Here is a 23729-nt window from a genome sequence, read left to right as displayed (position 1 = left end):
ACACACAATTATGAGTGTTAGTGCCTTCCTCCATGACATCTTCTTTTTCATTACTGCATAATTGCTTTCCTCAAGCTTTTAAAAGGAATAGGAGATGACGCTGGTTAGCTGAGTTCATGCTATGTCCAAAATACACCAATGATTGACTGAGGGACTTAATACGACCCCTTTGTCCCTTACGTCTTAGGGTGCTTTTACACCTGCCCTGTCTGGTTCGGTTCAATCGAACTCAACTTCGTTTGCCCCCTAAGTGCAGTTCATTTGGGCAGGTGTGAACACAGCAATCACACTCACTTCTTGAAGAGGCGGTCTCAGTCTGGTTACAAACGAACTTTGTGGTGAGAAAGTGCTCCGACCTGTATCTGAACCAACTGCAGTCACATGACACATTTTTTGGGTTAAACATGAGCATGTTACAGTTCTGGAGGATTATTAATGTGCACCTCCTCCTGTACTGCCTTAATATGCACATTCAGCACATCCAATGCATCAAAACATTGTTTTCTAGTTGGAGCCACGCCCCGTTTTCAAACTGTATGGTTTGACTAAAATGAACAATGACAGCAATGTAGTCCACGATGAGCAGCGCTAAAATCAACCTGCGTAGTTGTCCCTCCATTGTGACATTAGAAAAGTGTCACATTTATCTTGCAAGTGTACTCTTCTTCAACGTTTTGATTACTTCCTGGACTTTTCCTGCATGGAAATTCTGACCAATCAAGAGCAGCTTTCTCTCGCAAGGCATTTGATCTGGTCCACTTGTAAATGCTGCCGTGAGAACACAAACCAACTCTAGGAAATTATACAACTTTGTAACAAAATGAGTCCCTGATTCAGACCAAAGCAAGACAACTCGAGGTCTAAAAGCATGTTTACTTTGCACCCAGATTTGTGCCATTTCACTAGAAAAGTGGAGTTGGACTTGCCCTAAATGCACTTGCACCCTGCACTTCAGAACATGCACTCTAAATCACTTAAATAGGGCCCACTGACTCAGTAGCAGGGTGGAGAAAGTTTGCGATAGTTCTGATTCAAAAAGGTGGTTGGAAAAAGGTCTTGAGCTCATTTTTTCAGGCAGTGGTTTAGGAGGGAATTTCTTAAATGGTGTCATTATGTGTATGCTTCAAGCTGTTAGGTGTGAGAGTGAGAGCTGTTTTACTGACCCAGCTCCATGAATCACGTGTCTTCAGAGAACATTATGTCTGCTGCATTTGTAAAACTGATGTCTACGTCTCTGTGTTACTTTATTTTTCAATGCATCTTAATAATTCAAGGTATAACTGATGATTTTTATGAAATTCTGTGATCTCACATTAAATATGCCAGTTATTTGGGACACTTTTCCTGAGCCACACAAATGTCCTAGCCTTGTGCAGTCAGCCCCATGTCCACAGCACACATTATCATTTGGCTTTAGGGGATAAATACTCTGACTTGTTTAGATTTCTTTAAACCAACCACAATTGTCTAGTGAGGCACAAAGTCCACAATGGTGCCTCTGCAAAACACTGCCTGAGGGGAAATTGTTTAGGTGGAACATTTGCACATGAGGAGGTGAGCACTATCATTAAAAAGAAAATGCAACAGAAAAAAAAAAGGAACAGATGAATGTGGACTGTGACATTCAACTTCTACTGATAAAGAAAGACACATAATTTGATAACAAAGCAGACATGCCTTATAGCATGTTCCAAATCAACATCACAACTGGCCATTTTCAGTGTCTACATTGTTAGTTCAGAGGTTGTAATTGTTGTTTCCTGTAGCTAAGAACATTTGTCAAAACAGTAACAGATAGCAGAAGGAAGGGAGAAAGTCAGCCTAAATATCCTGCAAATGGCAGGTAAAGGCCATAGTCATAGTCCACATCCAGTGAGTCAGACTACTGCTGTGCTAACTCCAGATCTGTGTTTCAAACATGAGGCAGCAGATATTGCTGAAGTTGTAATAAACATCACAGCCCTCTACACTGAAGAGTTTCCACTGGCAACACTCTGCTGCAACAGGATAAAAACAAAAAAAAAAAAAACACTAAAAAAAGGACAAACAAAAAAACAGTGGCCACTAGATGTAACTTCAATTCCGTGAGTATGAGGACTGCATGGAGAGGAAGAAGATAAGAGTGTGCACTTGGAGGCGGCTAAGAGACATGACACCCTGATCTGATTATCATAGTTAATCCTCTCTCTCTCTCTCTCTCTCTCTCTCTCTCTCTCTCTCTCTCTCTCTCTCTCTCTCTCTCTCTCTCTCTCTCTCTCTCTCTCTCTCTCTCTCTCTCTCTCTCTCTCTCTCTCTCTCTCTCTCTCTCTCTACATCCGTTATAAACTCTGGACTCAATTTCTACATACACTATTCACGACTTTCTTTATCACTTTTCTTTAAAAGTAGTGAAGAAGTAGCTCATCCTGCACATCACTCCTCGTTCACACAGTGAGTTCCTTTGCTATTAAATTCATGACAATTCACAGCCTGAAAGTCATTTCTCTGTACGAGTTAGAAACCACAACATGTGGTCTCAACAATGAAAGCTTGTTCAGTTAAGTCTTATTAAAAGCTATAAACAGGTTAGATATGAACACATCTCTGTATCTACAGTAGAGTTTAGATCGGGCCCAAAAAATCCAGCCCGACCTGGCCCGAGCACGTTATGTCGGGGACCGGCCCGGCCCGGCCAATTAACTGTAATTATGGGCCTGAGCCCGATTTAAACCCGACATTTTTCAATAAGTTGGCTGTTATAATTAAGAGTATTAAACCACAATTCTTGTTATTTTAATGACAGAAATATAGGATCTTGATGAATGGCGCAACACAGAAGCATGATTATGTAATAAAACAGGTGTTTATTTTAGGATCCCAAGGTCAAACAAAAAAAATGAACAGTGAACTATAACATACAAGATGAACAATAACTAACTTTATGCAGCCTCAGTCAGGCTGTGCGCACACAATGTTGCAACATAACTTTGTTGTAACTTTATGTGTCATATTAATTTTACTTTTTATAATACATAGCCTATATGCCTGCTGGGCTCGGGCAGAAAATCTAAGCTCTAATCTACAGTAAGAAGGTCAAAAGACAGCCAAATAATGTTATATCATAATTAATATTTCCCTGGGTCCTGGGTCATTTTTAAATTCTTAGAATGCTGCTTTGTGCAAAAATGGTAGTGGACAAGTGACAGCAAAACTTGTTCACATTTCCATCTTTTAGCCCAGGGTTCCTGCAGCTCAAGACAAGTTAGATTTAAAACTTTATGACTTTTTTAATGCCACTCGGTATGAAATTTCAGGCCAATTTTACAATAACCAAAATTAAAGGAAAAAACAAAACAAAAAATATGATCAAAAAACTAATTTGCCCAAATATTTATTGTTAGATATAACATTACTTTTTGGTCAAGTTGAAATGGTAGATGATCAACTTCAAACACTGAAAAACAAAATCATTATTTTCAGTGCAACACATGGAAAACTATGAACATATTGTCAAAAAGATAGTATTTGGTTTGCCTTAAACAAAAAAATCGTGTTCATTTGTCCTTTGAATGGATGTGGTAAATGTATTTGCATATTTCTTCCTCTATGCGGATCTGCCTGATATTAATGCCAGAGGGCAACTGGTAAATTATCTAAAGAAAAATTGATCTTACCAAATTATTTTATATTTTAAAATGCAATGTTACTGAAAATAATTTGCGATATCCGACTTTTCATGTCTTAGGATTTTAAAGACTTTGGAAAGGTGAATTTAAGACATTTTAATACCAATTAAGGTCTTATTCTTAGACTAATGATTCCATTGACTTTTAAGACTTTTGAAGGATCCATAGGAACCCAGCTTTAACAACAGTCTGGCCTCCCAAGCTTTAACTCTGCCTCTTTTTTTCTTTTTATTTCAGAGCTGAATCGCTGAAGGTATTGTAATTTCTTTTTATCCCTGACTTCCCCCCACCAGCTTCTACAAGACAAATTAGTTGCACTTAAAAGTCCTTTCCTTGTGATTAAGGCTGTGAGAGCCAAAACTTGTATCAAATTTATGACATGTTCACTGTTAATTAGTTGATTTCTAATTATACTAAAAAACAAACACAAGACTTTGTTTCAAAAGTACTCAGTGGTAGGACGAGAATAGAAAGAGGAAAAAAACTTCAGAAGAGAAGATGATGAGAAACTGGTGTGACTGAGGATAAGAGAGGATGCTTGGAGATGGATAAAGAGAGATATGAGACAGTGTCAGAAATTAGCAAGGGCCATGGGCCATTTGGCCCGCAATTTATCCAAGAATGCCCCCAAAAGCCATGTTCCGGGGGCCAAAATTGCCCCCAAGTTTTTGAAACAACTATATGTATTTATATTTTTGACAGTATTACAATCTGACATTAAAGTATAATTTTATTTTCATTAAATTAATTTACCGTCACATCTACAACTCATTTTCCAGACATAATCAATGAGATTGCACTGATTACGTGAGAGTAATCTGACAGAGAAGGGGAGGGGGCTTTGCCGTACCATAAGTATAGACTAACCATTTCTTGGGTGATCTGTGTCTACACAATGAAAAATTAAGGTAGAATGAATGTTAAATTTTAAATTAACTTACTTCCAGGATTGCATCTAAGGAATTTATAGTAATTTGGCCTTTTTAACAGTAAAAGTAACTGTAATGTGGTGAAACATTAGTACTGCTATCAGTAGATTAATGGTTCAATCATCACATTTAAACTGGTTGAATTATAGGAAATCTGAGTGATATTTTGCAACCATAACTTTATGTAACCCATTATTTATTTCATTTAGTGGTTTCTACTGAAGAGTGAAGACACTATCTTAGTTGGTTTTGCTTTTCATGTGCTTATTGTTAGAACATAATTACAATTTTTTGATGGCCCCCAAACATTTCGAAAATGCCCCCAAAATATTTTGTTAATTTCATACCCTGATATGAAATGAAGGAAAAGTTCACCCCAAAATCAAAAGTACATTTTTTTCCCTCCATTTTGTCAGTCTAGATTATTTTGGTGTGAGTTGCCGTGTTTTGTCTGAAGAGATTTCTGCCTTCACTCTAGTTTTTGATGCTTTGAGCAACATAAGCAGCCACCGAGTTCCATTATATTCCAGGGGAGGCAGAAATCCCTACAGTTGATATATTCAACACTTGGCAACTCAAAACAAAACCATCTAGATTTTTGGGGTGAACTGTACCTCTGAGGGAAGGTGGTAAAATGAGTTAAGTGAGAGAAGGGTTAAAAGGAGACAATGAGGTAAGTGAGCCCTTGAATCAGATTGTACTTTTATACTGATTTTAAATGTTTCAATAGCCCCCAAATGGTGTTAAAATACACTGCGGTTACACTTCAGACTGTGGTAATTATGTTTTTAGTTCCACGTGATTTTTTTTTTAAAGAATATCTTCATTATTAATTATGTGTCACATCTTATTCACATATACAAACACATTTTTTTTTTTTTTTTTTTTTTACATTTATCCCCCCCCCCTCGAGAAAACCCCCTCCAAAGTTGAACATTCAGCACAGCAGTTAGTCAGTCACAAGCATGGTAGAATATCATATGGCAATAGTAACGACAAGAATTAATAATAATATAAAATAGAGAAATAAGTATACATTACAATAATTAAGAAATGATATAGAAAATAAACTAACAAATAAAAATAGTAAAACAGACAGCAACACCTCTCCTTTAATATTCAACTGTTATTCCCTGGTCTGGGAAGCACCTTCCAAAATATGTTAGACACTCTAGGTCCTACATAATCGAGAAATGGGGTCCATATATGGTAAAATAAACCAATTTTCCCTCTGGACCAGTATGTCAGATATTCCACGGGTAAAAGGTCAAATATTACCTTTTGCCAATCTAAAACTGTAGGTGGCTTTTTTGAAATCCATTTCAGCAATATAGTTTTACGTGCAGCTTATGTTAAAACATTCCACAGTTTCCGACAATGAAATCCTTTTATTCGTGGGTGTGGTAATCCCAACAACAAATATACTGGGTCCAGGTCCAACTCCTTATTAAAAACCAAATCTAATTTCAAAGCCACTTCTACCCAGAAATCCTGGATATGCACACAGGTCCACACAGTATGTATAAAGCTACCAACTTCCTTATTACACTTCATACACAGAGCCGATTTCTTTGGGTCCATCTTATGTCTGGGTTCAGGTGATATCTGAAGGCAATGCAGTAATTTAAATTGTGATTCCTTTGCTCTATTACATATGGATATGTTGTTAGCATGCTCCCATATGTCTGCCTCCATAGCTTCGTCTATTATCACCCCAAGGTCCTGAGCCCATATTTGCATAATTGTAGTGTTAGCCTTACTGGACTTATAAAAGGCCTCATGGCATCATCTTACTATAGCCTTACTGCTATGTATTTTGTACAGTAGTTGTTCAGTTGGTGACATTTCCAGAGTAAATTTATGCCGAATTGGATTCTGTATAAAGCTCCTGACTTGAAGGAATCTAAAAAAATGTGTGTGTGATAGTCTGTATTTCAATCTTAATTGGTCAAATGACATCATTCTGTCCCCTTCAAATAAGTCTTTCAAAGTTGTGATACCGGCACTTTCCCACAGAGCAAACCCATTATCTGTCATGCCTGGGAGAAAATCTGTATTTCTTTGTATTGGATTAATTGGTGATAAAACATCAGTTCTTTTTTCCCATTTCTTAATCATGTCCCAAGCTTTTAGTGTGGATTTCACAATGAAATTACCATCTGCAATCTCTAGTTTATTCCGATTCAGGATAAATGGGAGACTAGCTAATTGTAATGGTTTACGTAAGTTGTATGCTTCAATATCAAGCCAAACAGAGTCTGGATCATTCCATTTCCAATCTACTATATATCGAAATTGAGAAGCCACTTGATACAGTCTAATGTTAGGAATTGCCAATCCTCCCTGACCCAATGGCAATTGCAATTTGGCTAATTTAAGTCGTGGTCTTTTGCAGTTCCATATAAATGACCTAAACCAACCACTCACCGTCTTGATCGTATTATTGTTTAGCAGGACCGGGATCATTTGAAATTTGTAGAGCGGTCGAGGTAAAATATTCATCTTAATCAAAGAGATTCTTCCCAGCATTGAGAGTGGTAAGGAAGACCACCTCTGTAGGTCATCGTGGATGCGTTCAAGCAGAGGCTGAAAATTTGCTTTAAACATCCTTTGCAGCAGAGGAGTTATAAAAATACCTAGGTAAACAAAACCTTCTGTTGCCCACCTGAAGGGTGATAAGCCGGAGGGAAGGGAGTGGTGCACCTGACCCAATGACATGGCCTCTGACTTACTAAAATTTATTTTATAACCTGAAAATTTACTAAACTCATTAATAACAGAAAGGACTGACATAATAGATATTTCCGGTTGCGTGATAAACAATAAAACATCATCAGCATACAAGGAAATCTTATGTTGTCTGTGATTAATCGATATACCATGAATAGTAGAGTGGGTTCTAATGGCTTCTGCCAGCGGCTCGATTGCGATCGCAAATAACAAAGGTGATAAGGGGCACCCTTGATGCGTGCCCCTCCCCAGAGCAAAGTAGGGAGAACATTTACCAGTCGTGATAACAGCCCCTAGTGGATTATGATAAAGCAACTTGACCCATTGAATAAATTCTTTACCTAAATCAAATTCCTTGAGTGTGGAAAACAAGAAATCCCATTCTATACAGTCGAATGCTTTTTCTGCATCCAATGACACTACCATACCTTTAAGATTATTTTGCTGACACAGCTGAATAATGTTGAGTAACCTTCTAACATTATTACATGAGTTCCTTCCAGTAATAAACCCTGTCTGATCATTATTAATGATAAATGGAAGAATTTTCTCTAGTCTTAAGGCTAGTATTTTAGATAAAATCTTGAAATCTAAATTTAGTAAACTGATAGGTCGGTAGGATGAACACACATCCGCTGGTTTATCCTTCTTAAGAATCAGGCTAATGTTCGCTTCTGTAAGCGTTTTGGGAAGAGCTCTCTTCTCAAAGGAGTGATTAAACATGGCAAGTAAAGGTTTCACCAACAGCAGCTTAAAACGTTTATAAAAATCCGAGCTAAAGCCATCAGGACCCGGAGCCTTTCCTGATTGTAAAACACCAACTGCCTCAGTTACTTCTTCCAGTGTTATAGGTCCATTCAGTACTGTCTTTTGTTGGTCACTAGGCTTGGGCAGGTTGAGATTGGAGAAAAAGCCCTCCATGAGTCTAGAGACCTCTGCTGGCTGCTCACTTGTATATAACTTTTCATAAAATTCTGTAAAAACCTTATTTATGCCATTGCTATCCATTTTCACCTGCCCAGAGGCATCTTTAACTGAAGATATGTTCTGAGAATCAGATCTACTCTTGACCAGGCTGGCTAAGTACTTGCTGGGTTTGTTACCAAATTCATATAGTTTTTGCCCTGCGAATCTAATACTCTGCTCTGCCTTCTGAGTGAGCAGTGAGTTAAGCGTAGCTCTTGTGGTCAGAGTTGCTTTAAGATTAGCATCGGTAGGGTTCTGGTTATATGCCCTCTCACATTCAGATAGCTGTATCTCTAATTTACGTTGCTCTTCTTGACGCTTTCGTTTTGTGCTTTTTTCATAAGACATAATCAGACCTCGAGAATAAGCCTTACATGTCTCCCATAAAATAGAAGGAGATACATCAGGAGTGTTATTGCAAGAAAAAAACATCTGAAACTCAGTCTGAAAAAAAGATATGAAATTTGGGTCATCCAACAGATGATTATTAAACCGCCATTTACTCGATCGTTGCTGGGCCTCTCCATGTGAGAAATTTAAGTAAACCGGAGCATGGTCCGATATCGTAATGCTCCCAATCTCGCAGGATGAAACAGAACACAACATTGTTTTAGGGACGAACAAGTAGTCTATCCTAGAGCTACTTTTATGCACTCCAGAGAAGAATGTGAACTCTTTGTTGTTTGGATGTAACGCTTGCCACACATCCAAGTAGCCTAGTTCGTCACATACATCAGCTGCTGCTCGCGCCCGTTTAGTAGGGTTAGTTCCTTCAGCAGGTGATTTATCAATGTGAGGGTCTAATATGCAATTGAAGTCTCCACCAGCAATTGACTGAGCACAGCCCAGCTCCGCTAATTCTGAAAAAGCTTTTGTTATGAGATCAGGAGAATGACCCGGTGGCGCATAGACATTTAAAATAGAAATAATTTCGCTAAACAGGCGTCCTTTTATTGCAACATATCTTCCTGCGTTATCCTTAGTACAAGACTCTAGCGTAAAAGGAAGCCGTTTGTTAATAAGGATGCAAACTCCTCTGCTATTGGACGTGAACGACGAAAAAAATACCTGTCCTACCCATTCTCGTTTAAGTTTTTCATGTTCTGTGTCTTTTAGATGTGTTTCCTGAAGTAGTGCTATATCAACCCCTTCTTTCTTTAAATATGTCAATATTTTTTTTTTCACAGGATGATGTATGCCTCTAATATTCCATGTACATACCTTAAGTACAGAATTAGTCATGGTAGCTGAAAAAATTAAATATAGCAAGGGTCGGTCATTGCCTTAAGTCTGTATGCATTATACCAGGGCTATTCAATTACTTTGGAACTGGGGCCGGTTCATGAAACTGAGGCCAAATAAGGGGCCAGAAAATATGAGTAATCACGGTAACAAATAAAGAAATTTTAACAACATACTGAAGGAGTTAATATATTCTATTTTGTAAATGCATAACAACATATGTGCACTGTGTTATACTAAGACACATAGGTCCAAGGCACTGTTAAATTCAAATGGCAATACCATGTTCAAAAATCAGACCAGGTGAGCCATATCCAAGCCATATTACACAGACATGTAGAAAAATGTATTTAACTGACAGAAAACATCCACTTAATTGCACATAACTGTACCAGCACAACTTGACAACTTTATCCTGAATGGACAATGTGGAGATAAATTCCAATGTTACAGGAAAAGAGGGAAATACTTCTCAGAAACATCAAACTGTCCCCCCTGCTCCGCCTACTAGCTAAAAATAGAAATGTAGATAACTGATGACTGAATACATACACATATAATACACTTTTTTTCTTCTTAGAAATAAAATAGACTGCCCCTTAAGTCCACACATGGACTACTACTGTACTCACATTTGTCCATTTTGAAAATATATCAGACAACTTAACAATCAGTCTAGGTGAGCCATATCACATATATTTAATATTTCACTAATTTGAGTGACAGGCAAAATCAGATTTAACTCCACCAACAAAAATAAAACCAAAGTGTGGTAGTGAACAGAATTATAACAACATAACACTGTATGCTATTTTATCAAGGCAAGGTATTTCAAATTGCATCACTCTGTTAAATGAATACAATTCTAAATAACTGATATGGCACTGACACTGACAACTTAAACTTCAAATGCACCAACAAATACAAAACAAGACTACATACTATGCTACTGAATAGAATTATAACAACTAACAGTGCATGGTATTTTATCAAGGCAAAATGTTTCAAATTGCATCCAATAATAATCACTTCATCCAGGTCAGTCCTGCTAAGACATGAGAAGAATCAATTTAACAGTCCCTTAGTTGACCTCTCTTGACAATACCAATGTTAAACTGTTCCTCTGCTCTAACTACTCAGCCAAAAGCAGATACACTGATAAGGAGATTTGGTGAGGGCTTTTCATTCTTATCTGTCCATGTTGAAATTGCACCAGACACCTCAATATTCAGTCCAGCTGAGCCATACCACATCAAGAAAAAAATTAAGTGCATAATATGGCATTATGAGGTGAATAACATGTAAACTGCATCATACTGTTCAAAAATCAGTCCTCATTGCTTGCTTGACTAACATGTCTGTTACCTTCCATGTAGTTTACCAACATTTGCCATCTAATGAGAGAAATGGCATTTTTTTGACTTAGCAAGAGCAGTGAAATCAGGTGTATATGTTGTCAGAGCAATGCGCAAGCAGTGTTGCAGATGCTGGTCAGTGAGAGATACGCGATTGTGAGTTTTAATGGCATTCATGTGTGAGAATGACGACTCACAAGTGTATGTTGAGCCAAACATTGTCAGGAGAAAAAGTGCAAGACTCCTTGAGTGTGGAAATTTCTCTTGGCTGACTTCATGAGTCCAGAATTTTTCAAAACCTGCTAGCTGCAATGACTGTCGCAAGTCTTCTGATGACTGAATGTCAATGAGTTCCAGTTGTGAAGGTGCCTCGTCCAATGACGTTATCAGCTCCTTTGCTTTCATTGCAAAGTCTGCCTCCACATTCACACAGAAAGGGTCCTTCACAAATCTCATCACTTCATGGGGGATGCTGAAATCATCAAACCTAGTGGCAAAGTTGTTTTTCAATGAGTCAATAAAGCCTGACATCACCTTTGTAATTTGTAGGCCTGATTTCCTCAATGTGGGGAAGTGGAGCATCTTCCCTGGACAAAGATCAGCAGAGAAAAGTGAGAGCTTTCTTTGAAAAGCATGAAGTCTCTCCACAAGTTGCGTGACTGTTTTATCTCTGCCCTGCAGTTCCATGTTGAGTTGGTTCAAATGATGGAAAATATCGCTCAAAAAGCAAACAGCAGCATTAAACTCCTTATTTTCCATCAGAGACAGAAACTTGACAGCTTTTTTCAGCTTTGAATTCCGGAGAAACACCACAATCTCCTCTCTTAGTTCACAAAATCGTTTCAATGCGTTTCCTTTGCTAAGCCATCTAATGTCATTGTGAATGAGCAAATCTTTGTATTCAGCTGACATGTCAGTCAACAACTTGCGGAAAAGTCGGTGCTGTAAGCTGGAGGTACAACGGATAAAGTCTATAATTGCCATGACAGAGTCCATGGTCTCTTTTAACTCACCACTTAGCTTGGCACACAGGAGGCTTTGGTGGATGAGGCAATGAACCGATCTCAGCTGCAGAGCCACGGCTGTCATCCTCGCAGCGAGCCACTGTTCCCTGCCCGCCATCGAGGGCGCACCATCCGTCACCAACATGTTAACGCGCGCCAAATACAATTTGTTCTCTTCAAAGAATAAAGCAATTTTTGTGAATAGAATCTCACCAGTGGTGTGTCCCTCCATGGGAATTAATCCAAGCAGATCCTCACGAAAGCATTCCCCATCAAAAAATCGCACGTAGAGGCACAGCTGTGCAACATCGCTGTTATCCGTTGATTCATCCACGGCCAAAAACATCACCTCCGCCTTCCTCAGCTTGTCCAAAAGCGTCTCGGAAACGTCCGATGCAAGGGCCTCCACTCCACTCATATTTGACGTGTCAGATATTGGAATTTGCTTGACCGAATCGATTATGCTTTTTCGGGTTTTCTCATCTGTAACCACTTCCTCGATTGATGCCAGCATACACTCTTTGACAGTCTCTGAGTCTGTAAACGGCTTTTTCTTTTTGCCTAATATCCATGCCACCCTTAACAATGCAGCCGTTGCTCTCTCCTGATCCGTACAGGCCCGAAACAAGGTGCGACGTCTTTGCTCATAACAAGATGTAAGCCCCGAAATCTTCTGGCTCCGAGCAGCAGAGTCCAGTGGGAAAGTGGCGTCAAAGTTAGCATGTGTTGTCTTGAAATGCCTTCTCAAATTATACTCTTTACTCACGGAGAGGCACTCGTTGCAGATTAGGCACACAGGCTTCGCACCAACAGCAATAAACGCATATTTCTCTGTCCATTCACTGTTGAACTGCCTATTCTCTGAGTCAACTTTTCATTTTTTTAAAGTAGAGAGAGACATTTTGTCTTGTTAGTTGAGCTCCATGCTTGGCTTGAAAGAAGAAACAAATAGGTCAGAGCAGAGTGCGGCTAGAGCGCGCATGGGCGACTTTGATTGGTCCACTGTGGTCCCCAAAAATATGTGTCCGGCCAAAACAAGTAGATATTCTTCCTCCTCTTTTGATTACATAGCAGATTGCCACCATGGTGTAAACGGGTGCATACCACCACTTACTGCACCAGATAATGTACCATGAGTCATAGCCATGAGCTGTATATGAAACTACTCGCATGTATTCCCTACGTTCCGCCCAAAGGGCCAGCACAAAATCCCCTGTGGGCCCGACCCGGCCCGGGGGCCGCCAATTGAATAGCCCGGCATTATACTATCCATAATCTAATTCCCTCCATGCGCCATACCTTGTGACCAGAAGAAAAAAAAAAAAAATAAATAAATAAATAAATAAATAAATAAAAAAACCTCAAATTGCTGCGCTGTCTCCCAAACCCCTAGAATAAACCCCTGAACACAACTATATACACACAATCTCCCATGAACAAGTAAACTAATGGGACTCAAGATAAAGACAAGGGTGGAGACCCCAACTTCAGAAGAGAAACCCTCGCTAGGGCCTCTTAACCTTACTTCAGATGCGGCTATGATGTTCCTGAGTCCGCAAGATCGAGTGCAGTCAATTATTTAAATCAGCCCTACATCCACTAAGCTGATGTTCCTCTATCACTTGTATTTTCCACACAGAATATTACACACAAAGAACAGGTATATCTCAGTCAGATAATGTGAGTAGTTGGTATCCATACCGTCAAAAAGTAAATATTATAAAGTCACGGAAAAAAAGGATAAGAAAAAAAAAAATCTGTGCTACCACCTGGTGGTGACAGCAGGATACGCAGGTATGACAGGGCCAATCAAATGCTGCTACTTTCGGCCAACTCCGGCCATTTCCGGGCCATCTCGGTCATGTCCGACATCCGCCGGCTCCTCCGAATACCTTCACTTATGACCGGCAATGTGCAATTATTTATGGCTGCATGCCGCACTGGCCCCGTTTCCAAGATGAACTTCTGACATGAAACAGAAGGGCGAGAACAAACAACGAGACAAGAGTCCAAAAGCCCTTAACACGATAGTCTTAACGTTATACTGCTACTGCCAGTCTCTTACATTAGCTCTCCAGAACATTGAGCTTAGACAGCAAACGCTACAGCAGCATGACCTATATTTTCGTTCATCATAGGCCATGACTAAATTGTAAGATCTTAAGATCTTAATTACTCACACTTACTCGTCCGGTACAGTGCCTTCACCACCCAGTGTGTTTATATATGCCATAGCTTCTTCGGGCTTGGTAAAGGACTTGGTAGTGTTATTCACGGTGATCTTCAGAATTGCAGGATAATTTAGGCCATAGGTGTGTAGTCCGAGTGACTGGAGCCTCTTTCTGGCCTCATCAAAAGCCCGATGTTTTCTCTCTGAGTTCCGCTGGAAAAGTCCTGGAAAAAAGATCCTGCTGTCCTCAAAACGGACAGCCTTCGCCCGCCTGGCCGCCTCCAGCACCCGGACCTGATCGCTGTATTGGTGAAATCTTACAATCATAGCGCAGGGCTAAGGTCTGCACGATTCCGCTCCCCTCCTCGTTGACCCCGACACCCGGTGCGCCCTTTACAGCTTTATTTTCCCGTCCTTGGTGGTCAGTGTCAAAACTTTGGGAAGCCACAACTCCATGAACTTAACAGCAGAGGAGCCCTCTGAAGATTCTGGCAGGCCTATTATTCTGAGGTTTTTACGTCTGCCTCGGTCCTCCTGGTCATCCAGACGCTCCTGCAGCGAGACCACAGCTTTTTCCAGGCACGAGACACGTTTCTCTGTCTCAACATTTACGTCCCCCACCTCGGAGATGCGTTGTTCAGCTTCCCCAACACGCTTGGTTGTGTCTTGCAACTCTTTCGAAATGTCTCCAATCTTTTGCAGAAAAGAGTCAAACTTAGCCTCTATGACCTCGGATATATTTGCCGTGAGTGTGGCCATGGCTTTGGTCATTGCTGGGCTCAAAACTTCCGTCTCCTCAGTCTCTGCACCGCCATCTTGTGCCCTCTCCATGTTGCCAGCCGCAGCGTTCTTCTTCTCCTGTGTCTTTCTCGCGGTTTTCGAAGCCATTTTAACTAAAGCTTTACCCCAGAAGTGGTCCAGTGACATCAGCTAAATTTCTACAAGTGTTTTTATCGAATTGGGCTGAGTTAAGCATCAGTATCAGGATATTTTTGCATCAACAATGCAGGAGCTCACACCGAATGCTGCTACTCGGTCCGCATCACCGGAAATCCCCCCTACCACATTGATTTTTTAACGCAATCATAGCCCTGAGCAGTGCGACAACCACAGACACAGGCCACTACAGAATGACACATGGAGGCATTTTTACTGTAGATGAAACTTCAAGTTGAGTTGTGGTAATGAAAACACAGACATCCTCTCCAAAGATTTACTGTCATTATCCAAGTTAGTAGATGAACTTGTTAGAAAAGTATCATGTCAGTATTATCACAGTTATGTTTAATATTTACCTAATCTACCTACCACAAAACCTCACCTTCTCTGCTGATCTAATTCTTGTAACAATAAAGAATTTGTGGTTCCAATAATTATTATGTTCTTCATTCTGAAGATGAGGATGATTCTTCTATTCTGCATCCTCTGCCTGATGACTTCTACTGGCCACAATCAGGCTGCAGGTAAATATGGTCCCCAAATCCCGCATGACACACTACACGATGTTTTAATGATTACCATGCCAGAAAGAGCATGAATGCACCACCTCGAGTGATCTCATGGGGAAGCAGATGTAAACAAAATGGAGATTGGCATGGTGCGACAACACACTGTAATGTTAACAATGCTTTCAGGTGAGAAAAACAAAAGCAGAAGACCAAAATAGTCTGCATGAGAAAAACATCTATAAAAAGTCTACTCTTCAGAGAAAACTGGAGGTAAAACTTTAACTGTCAGTTTAAATATCTGTCAACAGTAGTAAAGTTAGCCTCAAGAGCTAGAGTGTTTACCCTTGCTTGGCAACATCGTCAGCTGCTCCATACTGATGTAATCATAAAAGTTATTATACAGATTTATAATTATCGGGGCAGCTTAATGAGTCTGTGAGCAGCTTGGGAGGTTTAAGACTGGATCTGTTAAACTGTGACAGAAAAAAAGTGAAAAAAATAGAATTACTACCCCACGGTTTTATGCCTCTGTGCACCAGTTAAGTTTCTCTTACAGTTTACATCCATGTCTGAGAAAACATAGATGCTTCACACACAGAAGAACTATACAATCAGCAGTTTCAAGGTGGGCACGTAAAATTAGAGTCACCACTTCAGTATCTGACCAAATGTTTCATTATTATTATTATTTTATCCTATTTGACATTTGTGTTTTGTCATAATTAGCATATAAATCCTTGACTTATGGCTAAAAACATATTTTGTGAGGTCACAGTGACCTTGACCTTTAACAACAAAATTCTAATCAGTTTATTCTTCATTCCAAGTGAACATTTGCGCCAGATTTGAAGAAATTCTCTCAAAGTATTCTTGTGATATCACGCTGACAAGAATGAGACAGATGAGGTCAAATTGATCTTGAACCCTGACCTATGACCACCAAAATCTAATCAGATCATTGTTGAGTCTACGTGAACCTTTGTGCCTAATTTGAAGAAATTCCTACAAGCAGTTCTTGAAATATCGTGTTCCAGAATGAGGTGGATGTAAGGTCATGCAGACATCAACCTTTGACCCCTGACCACCAAAATCTAATCAGATGATTGTTGAGTCTCAGTGGACCTCTGTACCAAATATGAAGAAATTCCCTGTAGGCGTCCTTGAGATACTATATTCACAAGAATGAGACAGATATGGTTACAGTGACCTTGACGTTTGACCTACGACCACCAAAAACGAATCAGTAAATCATTCCGTCCAAGTGGACATTTGTGCCAAATTTGAAGAAACTCCCTTGAGGTGTTCTTAAAGGCCCAGTGTGTAAAATGGGTTGAAAACAGTGACATCAGTGGTCAAATTCTAGATTGCAGGGCTCACTCGCTCACCCCTCCCGTCGGGTAAATGACGGTGGCCTCGTAGGGACAAAAAGCCTTGCGCACGACTTTTTCAGGAGTAGGTCTATCTAGAGACGAGGTGAATGTTTATTTAGAAATCTAAGCCATGTTACGATATTGTAATGAATCCCTCACGAGCAGGAGACCAGAGGAGCGTTCGGGGAAAAAGGCCCATTTATTTGAGCACTTCAGAAACTCCAGTAACACTCCACTCCGTCCCAAACTCTGACTCTTCTAGTGAAACAGACACACTTCATAACTTTACACATATACTCGTTTACCATTCTGAGTGGGGACCCCCCTCCCCTCTCTGCTCCGCCAACCTCCAGCCCGCACACTGACTGACAGGGTAGCCGGTAAACAGAGCTCAGCTGTTTATTTAGCGTAGCGATATCTCCGGACTATAGTAGCTGCAATGGACGACTTTGAACGCGATTTTGAAGAGTTTCTTGTGGCGGACACAGACCCAGAGCCATACCTGTTTGAGCCGGAGCATACAGATGAGGAACTCCATGTGTTTGATGCTGAGCGGGTGAGAAGAGAGGCTGAATGCACAGAATGGGATTCGGTGCTACTGCTACCATCGTTGGGGAGATATATCACCAGGAGGAAAAGCGCCGCAGAGAGTGCATCACAAGGAGTGAAGTTGCGTCTTCTTTTCCTCGCAGATGACGGTTCGGGTTCATTCTCTCCTGTTGCGTGGTAAGTGTGGTCCATTCGCAAACTTTATAACTAAAAAAACTTTTCACTACTCTCTATCTACGAACTAAACTGCTGTTTCTTCTTCCTTCTTCCTTCCTTCCGCTGTCTTCGTTGGTTTATTTATACATGCGAAACGCGTTCTCTGGCTGGCTGGATTGTCCACTCGGTCTGCCATACATACATGGCGGCGCAAGATGGCGACCTCTCTAAAGCAAAGCACTTGCTATATATATATATAAATATATATATATATATATATATATATATATATATATATATATATATATATATATATATATATACAGTACAGGCCAAAAGTTTGGACACACCTTCTCATTCAATGCGTTTTCTTTATTTTCATGACTATTTACATTGTAGATTCTCACTGAAGGCATCAAAACTATGAATGAACACATGTGGAGTTATGTACTTAACAAAAAAAGGTGAAATAACTGAAAACATGTTTTATATTCTAGTTTCTTCAAAATAGCCACCCTTTGCTCTGATTACTGCTTTGCACACTCTTGGCATTCTCTCCATGAGCTTCAAGAGGTAGTCACCTGAAATGGTTTTCCAACAGTCTTGAAGGAGTTCCCAGAAGTGTTTAGCACTTGTTGGCCCCTTTGCCTTCACTCTGCGGTCCAGCTCACCCCAAACCATCTTGATTGGGTTCAGGTCCGGTGACTGTGGAGGCCAGGTCATCTGCCGCAGCACTCCATCACTCTCCTTCTTGGTCAAATAGCCCTTACACAGCCTGGAGGTGTGTTTGGGGTCATTGTCCTGTTGAAAAATAAATGATCGTCCAACTAAACGCAAACCGGATGGGATGGCATGTCGCTGCAGGATGCTGTGGTAGCCATGCTGGTTCAGTGTGCCTTCAATTTTGAATAAATCCCCAACAGTGTCACCAGCAAAACACCCCCACACCATCACACCTCCTCCTCCATGCTTCACAGTGGGAACCAGGCATGTGGAATCCATCCGTTCACCTTTTCTGCGTCTCACAAAGACACGGCGGTTGGAACCAAAGATCTCAAATTTGGACTCATCAGACCAAAGCACAGATTTCCACTGGTCTAATGTCCATTCCTTGTGTTTCTTGGCCCAAACAAATCTCTTCTGCTTGTTGCCTCTCCTTAGCAGTGGTTTCCTAGCAGCTATTTGACCATGAAGGCCTGATTGGCGCAGTCTCCTCTTAACAGTTGTTCTAGAGATGGGTCTGCTGCTAGAACTCTGTGTGGCATTCATCTGGTCTCTGATCTGAGCTGCTGTTAACTTGCCATTTCTGAGGCTGGTGACTCGGATGAACTTATCCTCAGAAGCAGAGGTGACTCTTGGTCTTCCTTTCCTGGGTCGGTCCTCATGTGTGCCAGTTTCGTTGTAGCGCTTGATGGTTTTTGCGACTCCACTTGGGGACACATTTAAAGTTTTTGCAATTTTCAGGACTGACTGACCTTCATTTCTTAAAGTAATGATGGCCACTTGTTTTTCTTTAGTTAGCTAATTGGTTCTTGCCATAATATGAATTTTAACAGTTGTCCAATAGGGCTGTCGGCTGTGTATTAACCTGACTTCTGCACAACACAACTGATGGTCCCAACCCCATTGATAAAGCAAGAAATTCCACTAATTAACCCTGATAAGGCACACCTGTGAAGTGGAAACCATTTCAGGTGACTACCTCTTGAAGCTCATGGAGAGAATGCCAAGAGTGTGCAAAGCAGTAATCAGAGCAAAGGGTGGCTATTTTGAAGAAACTAGAATATAAAACATGTTTTCAGTTATTTCACCTTTTTTTGTTAAGTACATAACTCCACATGTGTTCATTCATAGTTTTGATGCCTTCAGTGAGAATCTACAATGTAAATAGTCATGAAAATAAAGAAAACGCATTGAATGAGAAGGTGTGTCCAAACTTTTGGCCTGTACTGTATATATATATATATATATAAAAAAGCATAATTATAGGCCTACAAAAACCAAACGAATTTTATTTTATAGCGATCATACACTTGTATAAACATATTAATGGGTAGAATATTAAGATTCAGATTGACAATAAACCATGCCAAATATTACACACTGGCCCTTTAAGAAATCGCTTAACATGGGTGGGACAGACGGACAACCCGGAAACATAATGCCTCTGGCCACGGCTATCACCAGTGCCGAGTGTTTCCTTTTTCAGTTCAAGTTTTGTTTTCAATGCCAAAACTTAATGTCACTGTTCTAGCTCCATACCTTCCCTGCTCTTCCCAACAGGAGTTCCTGGACCCCCTGGACCTCCTGGACCACCTGGACCGCCTGGACTGCCTGGACCATCTGGAGAACCTGGACCAGTTGGACCTCCTGGACCATACGGACGTCCTGGAGAGACTGGACCTGCTGCATTCTGTGGACGAGGTTTAATATTTTCTAGATTTTAAAGAGCATATATACTGTTTATTGTATCAAATTATTTTCACCAACTGAGTAACTGCTGTTTGTCATTTAATAAAATGTAGGATGCAGCAGTTGTACAACCTGAGCAAGGTTCAGTCTTCACTGATACAGAAAGAAATCTCAATACACACAGACTCACTCATTGTTTAGGAGATGTCAATAGATACACTTATACACCGCGTCCAAGTTCAGTATCATACTAACTCTAACTAACTTTTTTTTTTCTAAGGTATTTATTTTTGTTGAGGCTGTGAGTGATATTTTTTCAACTCTTTTAAACTCTGAGCCCATGATTTCTAAGATTTACACACACTGCAATTTAAAGGGTCGATTTCACTCAGCAGGATCAGTGTACTCATCAAGATAAGAACAACACAACCTGTGACAACACTTTCATGTCTGAGAAAATAACTGGTAATGTAATCAGGATAATCTAGGCTTGAGATTTCAGATGTTTACCAGAAAGCTTGTGTTACAAACTGGGCATGAAATTGGAAAGATGTGGGTGATGTCCATGCACAGAGAGTCTAATGAAAGATGCCACTGAGCTGTCCAGTATTTTTGGAGTTTAACCTGTACTGGGACTAAAACTTGTGGTCTCATAGACTGTAGCAACACCTTGCCGACAGCCTGTTAGTCGAGTGGCCCTGCCCTAAAATATGCATAACTTCCAAAACCGTTTTTTGAACCAGGCTGTTAACATGTTTATTACTGCTGTACAGTTGAGCATTTTAACACGTGAGTCTGTGGGGATTTACCCTGCTTTGGAATCAGCCTCAAGTGGCCAGTCAAGGAACTGCAGATTTTGGCACATCTGCATTGGCTTTATTTTTAAGCCTTGGATGTTGCCACTTGGTTTTAACTAATGCTTACTTTTATTGATGAATAATTTGTCTATGTTTTTTTTTTGTAATTTTGTTTATTTAGTCAATTAATAATTCAAACTACATTTAGTCTGAGACACTTTGGTCTTGGTGCATACATGTGAGAAAAGAGTGAAAATTGAGCCAATTCTGGTTTACTCAACATTCAGCGTATTCAGAGAAGGAAAAAAAAGACAAATTAACTTGTGCAAGAAGAGAAGATGAAACTTTTCATTTGTAGAAGGTGCACATCTGACAGTGTGGACTCAGATCCAACTTACTACCCGTTTGGTAACTGAACTTAATCTGTTTCATCCAGAAATCTATGGCCCTATTATGGAGGACCTTGAAACCTTAAAGAAGAGCCTTGCGAAGGTCAAGCTGAGTAAGTATCCTATTCAATCATTACAAGGGAGTGTTACAAGGAATGAGAACATGTGGAAAGAGATTAGTTATAGTTGTTCAAGAGACACTGCTGTGTTTGATTTCTTGTTGAAATAAGTTGTGTTCATGCTAATATTGTGCTTTAACTATTGCCTCAGTATATTTGTTTTAAATGTATCTTTTATTCAGGGAGGATGTTGTCTGAGAAAGGAGCAATGAGAAATATTTTTAGTAAAATGCTACAATATTTCCTCAGTCTTAATGTATTTACATACAAACTGCATCATTATTGTGGAGGGGGGAAAACTGCAGATATTTCAACATGTTTTTCTTTTGAACATCAAAGCCAGAAAAAAGACTGTTTTTCACCTGTGTATGAGGCTAAAAGAGAGTCTGATATTTTAATGTCAGAGGAACAAGCTTGTAAAATAAATGTGTTATGCAAAGACCTCTGAGCAGAGCTCAAGGGCCAACATGACAACACAGTTTTGAGTGTAGAAACTGTGTTATCACTGCTTCATTTATTCCTGATGTGTTGCATGTTGTTCTCTTTATTTTCAGCTATAAACTACGACTTTGTCCGCAGCGTTGGTCAGAAATACTTTGTGTCCAACAAGGAGATGGGCTCGTTCTCCAGGGCCGTTGACTTCTGCTCCCAACGAGACTTAGAGCTGGCTTTACCCCAGAACGAGGAGGAGAACAACATACTGACTCAAGTGTTTGTGGAAAGTAACGAGAACGCCTGGATCAACGTCAGCAATAAAGCAGTGGGGAATTTTGAGGCTGATATGAAAAACCAACATCTGGCCTTTACCAAATGGGGAGAGGGGCAGCCAGACAAGTCCATCCAGGATACAGGCTGCACTATGCTGTCAGAAAACGGTGTCTGGAAAGTGACACCTGAATGCTCTCTGAATGCTTACATCATTTGTCAGATATAGAAAGTTCTTGTATCCAAGATGAGAAACAATTGTTCCTAGAAATAATAACTTTCACATGTTGAATTTCCCCAAATCGATTATCTCAGATCCTTGTCACTACTACAGACATGTATAATTGCATCATCAGCATGGCATTATTAGTGCTGCAAAGATGTATTCCTATATATAAAGGAGTTAAAGCAACAATATGATATATGTATAGAAACAATGGTGAATTCTGAAGGCATTCAGTGTGTCACAATAAAGTGTACGGCAATGAAACAGTCTCATTTCATTCATTTCAAGACTCCTGGCAAATTATTTCCATTTTAACAAGATTGGTAACATGACAATCTGGACATTAAGTATAACTAAAGCAGCTGGCATCTAAGAAGTACTAAAAGTAGAGTCAATGACAGATCAATTAGGAAAGATCTTATAGATGACACATAGAACTCTTGTTGGATTCTGAGTACATGGGTACATTTTGTTTCAGAGCTGAGAACACTACAATAGAACAAAGCTCATTCAGAAATAAAAAAAAAAGGAAACAAGCATTCTCTGCGACAACAAAGGCTCCCATTTACTGTCTACAGAGCAGCTCCAGAATTTATACCCTATGACATCACAAGTTTGAGACTCACTTCTCTGGTTTCTGGCTTTAAGAGACAGCAGCTCATATTCACAAATATTGATTGAACTTTCCTTGGCCATAGAAATAATGTATTAAAAATCTTAATTCAGGTGGTGTTCCCCTTTAATATGATACATCTGTGACCAGTACCAGCACAAAGATGGTTATATTCAGTAGATCCTTTTTTTAATTTGAACTAAAAATGCCTCATTATCATTCACTGCTTTATTTTTGTTGGTTTTAGCTCTTCCTATCTTAAAATCTCAGTAGGCCCTCTGTATATCAGAACTCAGATGGATTACAAAACTAAAACTAAACTCTGAAAACATCATCATCTGCATATTTCCAGCACTGATGATTTAATAATCATAAGTAAAGGTGGGAGTCACAGAGTCACTCACAATACAATGTTTACAATTATTTAACAATACACTTCCCACAACAGCGAAGGTATAACAACAGCAATTATGCAATACTTGATACATTGCAAGACAATCATCTACAAGACATTACCACATCTGTGTAACTAAAGACAAAATACTCCTAAAAAGGCAAAATTAGAAAGTATGTTGTTATTCACTACATTGTGCTCTTTATCACACTTTAAAACGCTTTAACACACACACACACACACACACACAAGCACGTACAATTATGAGTGTTAGTGCCTTCCTCCATGACATCTTCTTTTTCATTACTGCATAATTGCTTTCCTCTGGCTTTTAAAAGGAATAGGAGATGACGCTGGTTAGCTGAGTTCATGCTATGTCCAAAATACACCAATGATTGACTGAGGGACTTAATACGACCCCTTTGTCCCTTACGTCTTAGGGTGCTTTTACACCTGCCCTGTCTGGTTCGGTTCAATCGAACTCAACTTC

The 23729-nt window shown here is 39.8% G+C and overlaps 1 protein-coding gene across 1 annotated transcript; it reads left to right on the top strand.

Annotated features, from left to right (window-relative positions):
• The first annotated feature begins 2319 nt into the window (after positions 1 to 2319).
• Positions 2320 to 22511, top strand: LOC117261629 (phospholipase A2 inhibitor subunit A-like). Its single transcript, XM_078167707.1, has 6 exons — positions 2320 to 2430; positions 3903 to 3918; positions 15458 to 15524; positions 19868 to 20008; positions 21230 to 21295; positions 21856 to 22511. The coding sequence occupies exons 3-6, from the start codon at positions 15458 to 15460 to the stop codon at positions 22233 to 22235; spliced, it is 654 nt and encodes a 217-aa protein (XP_078023833.1). The 5' UTR covers positions 2320 to 2430; positions 3903 to 3918; the 3' UTR covers positions 22236 to 22511.
• The last annotated feature ends 1218 nt before the right edge of the window (positions 22512 to 23729 follow it).

The sequence above is a fragment of the Epinephelus lanceolatus genome, chromosome 5 (assembly GCF_041903045.1).
Source record: "Epinephelus lanceolatus isolate andai-2023 chromosome 5, ASM4190304v1, whole genome shotgun sequence".
Lineage (NCBI taxonomy): Eukaryota > Metazoa > Chordata > Actinopteri > Perciformes > Serranidae > Epinephelus > Epinephelus lanceolatus.
This window is presented reverse-complemented; position numbering and strand designations above follow the sequence as displayed.

Bases quoted from the DNA above. Each gene is read 5' to 3' on its own strand.
- LOC117261629 (XM_078167707.1), top strand. From the start codon at position 15,458: ATGAGGATGATTCTTCTATTCTGCATCCTCTGCCTGATGACTTCTACT. The intron at 20,009-21,229 runs GTTTAATATTTT...TGTTTCATCCAG, and splicing joins TGCTGCATTCTGTGGACGAG to AAATCTATGGCCCTATTATG. The intron at 21,296-21,855 runs GTAAGTATCCTA...CTTTATTTTCAG, and splicing joins CCTTGCGAAGGTCAAGCTGA to CTATAAACTACGACTTTGTC.